Source organism: Lissotriton helveticus, chromosome 6 (assembly GCF_964261635.1).
Source record: "Lissotriton helveticus chromosome 6, aLisHel1.1, whole genome shotgun sequence".
Taxonomy (NCBI): domain Eukaryota; kingdom Metazoa; phylum Chordata; class Amphibia; order Caudata; family Salamandridae; genus Lissotriton; species Lissotriton helveticus.
This window is the reverse complement of record NC_136067.1, coordinates 1,929,261,807-1,929,273,946: the sequence shown is the minus strand read 5'-3', so window position 1 is coordinate 1,929,273,946 and position 12,140 is coordinate 1,929,261,807. Positions and strand designations below refer to the sequence as shown.

At 47.6% G+C, this 12,140-nt stretch overlaps 1 protein-coding gene across 1 annotated transcript in view; it reads right to left on the bottom strand.

Annotated features, from left to right (window-relative positions):
* The window catches only part of LOC144763892 (serine/threonine-protein kinase pdik1l-like), a 99,919-nt gene extending 89,915 nt beyond the window's left edge, over nucleotides 1-10,004 (bottom strand). The window contains exon 1 of the mRNA XM_078649906.1: nucleotides 9,182-10,004. Within this exon, the coding sequence (XP_078506032.1) occupies nucleotides 9,182-9,769 (588 nt within the window). The 5' untranslated portion in view covers nucleotides 9,770-10,004. The remainder of the gene's footprint in view (nucleotides 1-9,181) is intronic.
* Between the last annotated feature and the right edge of the window lie 2,136 nt (nucleotides 10,005-12,140).

Here is a 12,140-nt window from a genome sequence, read left to right as displayed (position 1 = left end):
TGCGTGTGCATGTGTTGTGAACAGCCGGCCGGGATCGGAGCGCGTGACTTGATCCGATTCTGGCCGGCTGCGTGCGCGTGACAGTGTGTTGTCTCTGCCTAGTCCTTGACAGGGAAAATGACTGAAATGATTGCAATAGATCGCTTTGCGACAGCAGGGGCTTTCGCCCCTGCAATCGCAGGCGCGACCTAAAAACTGTCCCCGGCATGTCTCAAAATTAAATCACAGACCTCCAAAAATGCTTTTCTCCGTGTTACATGCTCCCAAGACAAATTAACACGGAGTGAATTGCCCGCGCTGTGTTATAATCTCTCTCCCTGGGGTCATAAGCAGCAGAGAACGACTTGGTTACTGTGTGCATTTGCCGCTAGTGATGGCCTTACGTGCAATACAACACTTGTTCATATAAACTCTGACGAAGTGTAAAACTCTCCAAAGGTGCACATATTATCAAACGAATCTCATGTTTAAAGAGAGTGTCCCATTTACAGCGCTCAATTCAAATGTCTCAAAACACTAGTTTAAAGAAACAAAGTCTCACGCCAGTACTCTTTTTACTGTCTATGGTGTCAAGCTTGATCTGGCACTCATAATCCTTAGGGCGACCGATTTCAGGGTCACTGGTGGGGTCTCCTAGTGCCAGTTAGCTTAAACACACACATACGTAGAAACTCTTTACCTTGTTTTTTTTAAATCTTCCGTTTCTGTCCTGTTCTCTTAGATTTTCTCTTCATTTGATCAACACTCTTTTCTCCTTGTAGATTCTTCAGCTTGCTTGTAGGTAGTTTCCTGCACACTTTACTCCAAAATGTCGCCAAAAATGTTGTAAATAAAGCTAGGTAGTCCATATACTTTCTTGATGCTCCCTTAGTCAGGTTAGATGGTAAGTCAGTTATATAAAGGAGAGGCCCCACCAGGAGCGGCCTCCTGCCACTCAGCCCTCATTCAACTGCCAGAGATCCACACAGAATATTCTAACAGGCTCTTGCATCATACATTCTATGCTGGGCAGCAGGGACAAGTACCACAAAAATACATTCCTACCGGCTTTAGCATGACATAATAACAATCTAACCATATTAGCCCATTGTCTATCACATGATTTTCACAATATGTGGGTCAGGCCTTCAGGCTTGGTTATACCACTTTATAATAAAGAGACCAAACCTAAGAAATCTGGCATAATTCCCAATGAACTGATGATGCTTTTACCCTTTACCATTAGCTTTACACCTTACCCAAAGTTGTTCTATTCAAGGACCCATAAACTGCTACCATCATGCATACAATTATAAATTTACAAATATGTAGAAAAATACAGCTTGCAAAACAATGTACCAACCCTCTCAACAGAGCCTAACAAGACTCCACACACAAATAAATTCTAGGGTTAGTCAGAGTGGGGTGGCAACACCAAAACCTTTGCCTAATATGGTAATCTGTGAGATTACATGCAACAAAAAAAGACTGCCTCTAGCTTGTAACACAAAAAGTGACAACAACCAACTACTAAAAGGATGATTTGCTTTAACAAGTGTTTTTCACAATTATTAAAACAGACCAACTGCCTCTGGCATAACGTTTCCTAATCAGGAGACTAGACCTGTGGCATCAGATATAACATTTCCCAATGCACCAAACAGACTTATAGCTGGTCACCATAACTAACCCCCTACAGATTGGAGTATAAACGTGTCCGCAATGCAACCATCAGACAGAGTCATAAAATTAGAAAGGAATACAAAATGAAAGTTGGCTAAGCAAAATACTATCTCTCTTATGAAGGTCTGACAAGGAAACCTTTTATACCCACACCAGTTAACCAACACCAAACCCCCACTACAGTAACCTGTGTGATTCCATTTAACAAAATACCTATTAGTAGGCTTTAAAATAGAGTAATAATAATTTACATTTAAATCTCCTGACGTTAACATATGCCTGGTGCCTTAATCATAATAATTCATAAACTGTTCAGGCCTATAGCCAGGATTATTGGACTGCTATCATAACCAAATCAGTCCTGCCGTAGAAGCTGTACCACAAGCCAAACAGGGCCATATGTATGAAAAACTGAATTTGCGATTCTCAGATTGCGATTTGTAGCGAATCGCATTTTGAGAATCGTAAATCGGTATGTAAATAAAAAAATTTACAAAAAAAACGCAAATAATTAGCATTCCTTAAAAAAAAAAATTTTTTTTTTTTTTAAAAATCGCAGAATCAGTTGCGAATACCCAAATAGCGATTTCTTTTTTTGCGTATTCGCAGAATTTGCGAACTTGCAATTAAGGAATCGCAAATCTCCTAATCAGAAACTCAGGTGCAGCTTGATGACATCACAACCAGGAAGTGTGACTACCCATGCAGCACCTGAGTTTCAGAAGCAGAGTGAGAGGCTGGAAGGAGGGCTGAGGCACCAGTGCACTGCTACAGAGACAGGAGAAATGGACACACAGGAGCAGCAGCAGCAGGGTGAAACAACCAGAAAGAGAAAACAGAAGTTTTCTCAAAGGGAGTGGAGGTGCTCATCCAGGAAATGGTGGTGAGCCATCAGCTGCTATTTGGAAAAAAAATCCCTCCGAGTGCCAGAGACCCGAAAAAGAAGAATATGGGTGGAGATACAGGAAAAGGTCAACTCAATTGGTGTCACCCACCGCAGCGTGGAAGAATTGCCCAAGCGGTGGTACGATATGCGCCAGTGCTCGAAGGAAAGGGTTGCTGCCAGGCTGCAGGAGGCAAAACAGACAGATGGAGGACTTCCACTGCCACCACTTCCACGCCGCTGGAGAAAATGGTCGAGGGGACTTTGCTACAGGAGAGTGTGAGCGGCGTGGTGGACCGACAGTTCCGACCCACCAGTACCAAGACAAGGTAAGAAGTATGCCATCACACCCCTGACACCGACCTACTTCACCCCCACACCCAGGAGAGACCCAGGCACACATCATAAATGTTAATCCAGTGCAGGCACACAAGCAACCACAGCAATGCATTATAGAAGATGTAGTCACATGAACCAAACAGTGGAGCAGTGAAACCCAGCTAGGCTCAAGCAGTATGTGTATATCAGTGAAGGCAAAATACAGACAGTCAGGATCCATGTAACGGACAAAATAGTGTAATTTATTGCATTATCAATGCAAGGCAGGACAGCAAATTAATGTGTGCATTTATGTCCACAGTACCACAAGAAACACAGGGACAGAGGCCTGGAGGGGAGGATGAGTCCCACAGAGCAGCAGTGCCAGGGCAAGTGGAGGAGGAGGAGGGCAGCCCTGCCATCCCACCAAAATGCCCCCGGCGCATTGCAGTGGCTCCTTTGCCACCGCTGGAGGATGACATCCGAGACACAGATGAAGAAGACAACCAAGTCCAGGGACAGTCTGAGCCAAAACCCAGACCTCGAGCACTTCCAAGTCCCATACCAGCCATTCCATCCAGGTGCAGGTCACGTCCATCGCCAAGTACATCTGCGGCAGGAGAGGAGACAGTGTTCAGCTGCCTTAAAGGAAACATGCTTGAGGTGCAGTGCCTGCAGGGGAGAAGCATAAGGGATATTCAAAGACAGCTTAGGGTGGGCTTCAGGGGCATGATGGGTGCCCTGGAGGCACTCTGTGCGGAGAAAAGGGCAGACTGTGCTGCTAGGCGCAGGGAGAGGCAGCGCCTCCACATACGCCTTGACCTCTTTACAAGGGCTTTAAAACGTCTGGCCTCAGCCACCTCTGTGCAGTCATCAGCATGCAGCGTGAGGTGGCACACTGCAGTCAGGACCTGGCCAGGGGACTAGTCCAGGTCACGTGCTGTGGACCAGCTGCGGACAGTTGCTACTGGTGGAACGGAAGTCCTCAGTTCACTGAAGGAGGACGCCCAATAAAGCAGGAGCAGCATCACTCTGGCGCCCACACAGGACAGGCCCCGTAGTGTGCGTCATGGCAGGGCTGCAGATGCCACTGAAGAGGGCAATGTGCACTCGGGCGCGGAGCTATGGGACTAACTAATGGCAATGGGTGGATTAACCCATTACACAAAGACAACCGTGAACAATTGTTTTTTTTCGCACTGTGCATCCAACATGTGCGGTACATTACTACCTAAATTGTGTGCTACATAGGCTGTGTGTGATGTTATTAATCCTGAACTCAAGGATATTAAACACAGTGTAGCATGAATACATAGCATTGAGTCATCATTTCTCACCTAGAAATAGTTCTGTGTTTTGTCATCTCGCCTCTTGCGCCCGGCTGCCGCACCAATAACACCGGCTGCCCTGCATCCTGGAGCTGGCCCCTCCTCATTTGATGTTTCAGAATCGGTGAGCTCCACTGGGGTGCCTTTCCTGGTGGCGATGTTATGAAGCATGGCACACGCAACCACAATCTTGCAGCAGGTCTTAGGGCTGTATTGCAGCACTCCTCCACTCTTATGCAGGCAGCGGAAACGGCTCTTGAGTATAAAAGATCCGCTCAATGGTACTGCGGGTGGCAGTGTGGGCACTTTTGTACCTCCACTCCCTAACATTGGCAGGATTTAGGTATGGAGTCAATATGAAGTCCCGGACAGCATACGCACTGTCACCTGTGAGGCAAGAGGAAATAGGTTAAACACTGTCCTGCCACTGCTGTACTTTACTATTGTGTCACTGTTTCCTATGCAATTACCTAGCAGGTAGCCCTCTCCAAACTCCCCACTTTATCGACGGTGGATCCCACTGGGGCGAAAGATGAATGAGTTGTTTGTGCTGACTGGGTATTTAGCTACAATGTCAGTGATAATGTGCTTGGCATTGCACACCACTTGTATAATCAGGGAATGGTAGGACTTGCGATTCCTGAACACATACTTGTTCTGGGAAGAGGGGGGAGGACGCTCTTCATCAAGCCTGTAGTTAATGTGGATATCCTCCTCAGTCCGCAGGAACAGGGTAATGCGCGCTCTGAAGATCCTTTCCTGGCGTCTCCTCCTCTGTGCAGCAGCTCCAAGTCGCAGCCTTCAGGCTATTGCGTACAGCCCAGCCATTGTGGAAAAGTACTGTGGCATTGTGGGCCTCTTTAATTATGTTGCACCTTGTTACCACCTGTTCAGACTTGGTGGTAATTGCGATTAGCAAATTTGCGAATATCGGATTTTTGCTATTTGTGATTTTTTGATGCATGGCCTTTTGCGAATTCGCAATTTAGGATTTCCTAGTTAGCGATTTTTGCAAAGGCTGTGTGACATTTTGTAAATTTGCAAAATAATTCACAGATTCCATTTTTCGCACAATTGCTAATCGCTAATTAGCGATTAGCAATTTTGTGATGCGAATGTTGCTCATACATAGCATGGCTGTGTTTTGCGATCGCATACACCGTTTTTTTGCCATTCGCAGTCTTTGCGATCGCAAAACAGCTTCATACATATGGCCCTTAGTCTTTTTAGTGAATACACTCAAATTCGACCCAATCAAATCCTGTACCGGGGGGGAAATGTGGATGGAGCCTAAGCCCATGTGTGTTGCTGTCAAAGAAAGATAAACACCCAAATATAGCTCTTTATCTGAAACACTTTTACAGTATTATAATGTAATGTGTGTGCCCCTGAAAATTCAAGCTCAGGAAGCTGAATACAAAAAAACTATCACAGCTACGTGGCGAGCAAGCACTTTTTTAATGAAGCACCACAGTTCTGCCTATTCAAAGCATGTCCTCCTAGCAAACAATTTGTAGGCAGAATTAACGCCCCTCGCTAGTGATAATACATAATTGTTTGGCAACAGCTGCTCTGTAAAGTCAGACCATAAAAATGGAAAGTAATGAAAAACATGCGCTTCAAAAATCCCTGCGGAATCACGGTTTCAAAGATACCTGCATTTATGATATGATATTTTTTCAAACACCCTTGTCCTGCTTCCAATGCAAGTGTAATTTCTGAAATTTACATCCTAATAATACTGGTATCAACTACGCTTAGCCTGCACACTACTAAAAAATACCCTGTCTTAACTTAAATACTCGTCCAGAATACAAGTTAAAAATACTCTACAAGTCAATGTAAACTTAAAAGTCCTCAACATCCTAATAAAAATAAATAGAGAGCGAGAGAAGATTTATCACACAGTAATCACTTTTTAAAAAGAGAACAAAGCTGTAAACAACCTCCTTAGCAAAAAGCACTGGAAAAACATCAGCTATAGTTTATAACTCAGATTGGCTTGTCATTGATTTGTTGATACGGCTATTTATGCCTGCATATATATGTGTGAGGTATAGTGGATGGACAAGTGGGTGAATGCAAGAATGAGTCAATAGGTGTCAAAATGGATGCATGAGTGTAAACGTAAGTGACAGAGCTTCTGCATGTAGGCTGCAGAAGTGGTCACTCACTCATTTGGCCACAGACTCACTAATCTATCCAACCGCTGATACTTTCACCCACCATGCCTGGACCTTGTTAACTCCATTCTGCTTCTACGACAATACACATCATGGTGCACTTTGTCCAAACACAGGAGGCATAACCGGGGAGAACTTACCAACCCCATATTCTATCTACACACTTCAACCTAAAGTACAGTCTCTAACACAAAATATCGCCTCCTCCTTCCGGTCAACTGAAGTGCACGGCGCCACTCACAAGTCATATTCAAGGAACTTTTCCCATTCCATTTCTTCAGGCCTCTCCATCTCACTACTGTCTTCCCCGACATTACTTTACAACTGCCTTGTGCCTGCCCCATTTGCCCACTGTGAATGATGCTCCCTTTTCTGCCTACAACACTATGTAAGATCCAAGACATTCGTGCTGGCTAGTCTGTGGATATTGGAGCATCTCGCCATTTAGATGTTTAGAGTTGGCAGCATTATACACACATTCTCAGATCCTCTTTTGAATCTCTTGTTCCATCACCACATCTGCCAGACCGTGCCGATGGTGGTAACTTCACCCATTGGGTCAAACTCTTCCACATCCTAACCTTAACTCTGTAGTTGCGATTCCAAAGGCAACCTTCCTCTTAGTCAGCAAAGATTCCCATCATGTATCTGTACCACTGCTACTACGTAGAACTGCTGAGACAAAATCTAACTACTGTTCTCAGTGAAGTATTGGGACTGCTACCACACAGCACCATACTCCTGCATTTAGCAGAATCTCTCCTATTTATAGCCTTTAGACATATACTACCTTTTCCATGAGCATCCGTATGGGATGCAGTCCCAAGGACAGACTGGCCTATCATGCGCCTTCCTTAAGTTAGAAGGCCACCCCGCCTCCCAGGAACTCTGCAACGCACTCAGCGACTACTTTCACGAAAAAATAGCAACCATCTACAAAAACTTCGACCCCCAGCCAGCAAACCTCCTCAACCACTGATAGACTACTACCACCACTGGACTCCCACTCTCAGCCTGGAAACTACTCACCTTTCCAAACACTTCCACCCTGATGGGCACCGTCCACTCTGGAGCACCTACCCACCCCTGCCCCCACCGACTTTTTAACCTTGGAAAAGACTAAATCAGCCACCAGCTCAACACCAACCTCAATGCCACGATAACCACAGCAATGTACCCAGATGCCTGGAAACACACCGAAGTTAAGCCACTCTTCAAGAAACCTTCAGCAGACCCAGAACTACAACTACATCTCACTACTTCCTGTTCAAGTGCTGGAGAAGGCCATCAACCTCCATCTTACCAAACACCTGGAGAAGAGCAACCTACTGGAACCCTCTCAATCAGGTTTGAGAGCTAACCACAGCATTGAGGCAGCTCGGATTGCCACAACGTACTTCTGCACCCTTCAACAGAGGAGAATCAGCCACCCTGATCCAACTTGACCTCTCTGCAGTTTTCAACACCGTCTCCCACCAAACACTCATTGAACGATTACACCAGTTCGGCATCACAGATGACGCACTCAGCTGGATGACATCCTTTCTTACAGGACGCACCCAGAAAATTTGACTACCTCAATTCACATTGCAACTCAAGAACAACATTTGCGGCGCTCCCCATGGCTCATCCCTCAGTCCAAAACTCTTCAACATATACATGTCACCACTAGCCGACAGCCAGATCACATAATAATATCAGCATTATCGCCTACATCGATGACATGCAGCTCCTCCTATCACTCTCAGTAGACCCCATAATGACTAAAAGGAACTTCCATAACTGCATGGAAAGCGTCTCAACCTGTATGAGGTGAAAACTAACTAAATCTCAACACGGACAAGACTGAAGTCTTAATCTTCGGCAAACATGCCAAACTCTAGAACGACTCCACGTGGCCTTCGCATCTCAGACCCACCCCCATGCCTACTGACCACGCCTGCAACCTCACCATCATCTTAAACAGTGAGCCATCTATGAGGAGCCAAATCAACGCAGTCACCTCAGCTTGCTTCCACGCACACTGCAAGATCTTCAAGTGACTACCCATCAAGACCAGGAAGTCAGTAACACATGCCCTGATCACCAGCCGGCTATACTACGGCAACGCACTCTATGAAGGCACCTCTGCCAACCCCATACAAAATCGCCAATCAAGACAGAACACTGCGGCTAGACTGATTCTCAACCTGCCCAAAACAGCCCCCATCACCCAACACCTTAAGGACCTAACTGGCTCCCAGTCCGGAAGGGATGCCTCCTCAAACTCCTGACCCATGCCTACAAAGCCCTCCACAACCAAGGACCTGCCTAACTTAACCACTGCCTCCATTTTCATCAACTGCCCAGAAACATATGCTCCGAGCAACTCACCCTCGCAGCAGCCCCCTGCATTTGCCACAGCCAAGGAAGATCATTCAGTAATCTCACTACCAAAGCCTGGAATAGTCTCCCACAACACTCAAGACCTGACTTATCGATTGAGACCGGGAACAAGCGCCTGGACACCCTCACAGGTAACAAGCAGCGCTATACAAGCACACAGGCTGCCACAAAGGTCTATCGACCAGCACTTAATTGGAAGGAAAGTCCCAGAGTGTTCTCAGAAATACAAAAAATGGCAGCTCTGCACACTCTGTCCTACACGTTTCGAAATGCTACCGTTTAAAGAAACTCCGTGTCAACAGTAAGCCAATCTGATTTGCAATACATTAGGGTACATTTGTGGACCTCTGATATACGACCCGAGTACCGCGACCATGTCAGATTCACCAGGATCACCCAAGCGTCCAAGGCCGCCGCCTCACCTTGAGTTGAGGCCCCCGCGGGCCGCAGGACACCAGCACGTTGTCCGGCTTCAGGTCCCGGTGCACGATCTGGTTCCGGTGCAGGAAGGCGGCGGCGCTGGCCAGCTGACCCATGAAGGTGCGGTTCAGACGCGGGTCGGGCCCGGAGCGGCCCAGCAGGTAGTCGTTCATGGAGCCTCCGTCGCAGTACTCCATGACGAACCAGACGGCGCACGTCCAGCCCGGCTCGGGGCAGCTCGGCCGGCCCTTCAGGCAGCTCTCCACCAGCTGCAGGTGGTGCTCCTCCTGCTCCCGCTGCTCGTCGCGGGCGGCCAGCGGGTGGAAGTCGCTGGGGGCTGCGGGCTGGTTGGGCTTGGTGCGCTGCAACACGGCCTCCTCCAGCCGCACCAAATTGCAGTGCTGGCCCCGCACGCTGCACAGCGCCCGGAACTCGTGCAGGGCCAGCTCGGCCGTTTCTGGGGCGGCGCAGGGCATTCTCTTGACGGCCACCTGGGCTCCGGTGCTGCTCACCCGGGCCTCGAACACTACCCCGTAGCTGCCGCGCCCCACCTCCCGCAGCAGCCGGTAGCGGGCCTCGGGGCCCGCCATGATCCGCGCTGTGACGCACCACAAATTACCAAGAAGCCCGACGGTGCGAAGAGGGCCTCTATGTTCACTTCTCAGGGTAGGTCTCCTTGAATGTTTCCTCCCTTTATTTTTTTTTTCAGGAGGGGAAATATTTTAATTTCCTGCTGTTTTACAACTTGGCGACGGTGGAGTGCAGGTGGCCGTGACGTGGAGAATCGAAAGTGGACACAGTTCTTTGAAGTTTCCTCAAAATCGTTCGAGGTCCTCGTCGGTTGGTGTTAAAGAGATTTAGACCAACGGCCAGAGGCATGTTTGTTTCTCATATGAGGCTTGTTTAAGGTTAATTAAGGGTGAGTTGTGATAGATTAATACTGGCTAATAATTGCAGGACGATTTAAGTTGTGAGACTCGAAGCTGGTTTCCCGCGCAATACTAAATACTTTTGTCCACTTCTACCTTTAAAATGACATACGACTACAGTTCCTAGGATGAATTTGTTTGTCTGAAGAAAGCACAGATTAATAGTGTCACTGATGATATATAGCCACTTTCTAACCTTAATTATATTTTCGTATTTTTCTTTTAAGTTCGTAATTTTGTTTACTAAATTCGAGGTTAATTGAAACTGTTTAAAGTTGTCAGTGTTTGCACGCACTTTCAGCCTGATTCATCAAGCCGAAATCGGCTCGCAAAGGGCCAGATTCTGAGAATCTGGCCCTTTGCGAGCGCTATTTTTGCATTTGGGATTCATCATCCCAAATGCAAAAATCGGTAATAGCGATTTCGCTATTTTGCGAGGAATTACATTTAAGGAATCTCGATTTGAGATTCCTTAAATGCAATTCATCATCCATTTAAAAATTGCGAATTCGCAATTTGTGGTAGCGCTCTAGTGTTCCTTTAGCGGAACAGGAACCACGTCACAGGATGTGGTAGGCGGGGTCATTGTTCTCTGGCGCCGAAGATAGAGGAAGCCAGCCCCGGCGCTCCTGTACATAATAAATAAGTTTAACACCTAACGCGGTGTCATAGCATCTTTACAATGGCGACGAGTCGGGATATCTAATACCCGAACGCACGCGACCCCTTTGATTGCACGCATCTCGCGTGAGAAACGAAAAACGGACACGGAGCGCGGCAGAGGAGCCGGCAAGGCAGCAAAGAGCGTAGAAAGAGCGCCAAAAACGCCCGAAAACGCACACAAGCCAGAAGGGGACCCCACACAGTCACCAGAACCCAGAAAAGGCCACAGCCCGAAGAAACTATATCCAGAGGGGGCAGTGTGCACTGCGAGGCTGCTGACGTCACCACGAGGATCCACTAAGTACCTGGCCAACATCACGGTGAGCCCTCGAAGTGCCTCTGCACCAGAGAGAAGAGGCGCACGCTGGCGGAAACCGCAGGCCCATCGAGTAAGAAGGTGGGAGGCAGCTCACGAGCCACAACTCACACCACAGAGAGGGGACTGGGAGAGAACAGCGAGGGAGAGCACAGAGAGGACGAGGAAGAAGAGCAAGACGCCCCAGGGAGTCCGTCCAGGCAAGCAGTCACTGTACCAAAGCCCAGGAGGAACGCCCCAGCAATGGCGAGCCAGAGCACATCCCTCACCCAACTAGTTCCATTCCTCACGAAAAGCGGAGAACCGGAAAGGAAATGGGAAGACTGGAAGAGGTACTTTTTAACTATCTGGAGGCGTTAGAAGAAGAAGGGGACACCCCATTCTCGAGTAAGAGGAAAAAGAAGATTCTGCTCCACAACTTGGGTCCAGAAGGGCTCAGGATCTACGACACGATAGTGAAAGGAGAAAGAGCCGCAACGGACACGGAGGTATTTGATCACGCCATCGAAGACTTGGACGCACATTACAGGCCTGTGGTGTGCGTCGCCATTGACAGATTTAACTTCTTTCAGAGGAAGCAGAAGAGCGGAGAGTCAGTGGATGAATATGTTGTAGCGCTGAGAAAGCTAGCGACCACGTGCAGATTTGGAGGACTGCTGGATGAATTCATCAGGGACCAAATTATCATGCATACCTCTAGTGCCCACATACAGGAGAAATTGTGGGTGAACGGCGACGCTCCACTCAAGGAAATCTGGGCGATGGTAAAGAAAGCAGAGCTATCGAGAAGGTGCGCCCAAGCAGCGAAGAGAGACGCCCAGGAAACGCAAGCGGTGTGTAGAATAATGGCGCCAAACAGAAACGACCGTTGGAGGCAAAATGAGTCGAGGAAAACCCAAGGAGGAAATAGAGCTGATTTCCCCAACAAATCACAGGTGGACAGCAAGTCACACAAGACAGGAAAAAAACAGTGTTACAGGTGTGGGAGCACTAACCACCTAGGAAACGACAAGGCGTGCCCTGCTTTCAAAGCTAGATGTTCGTATTGCAACA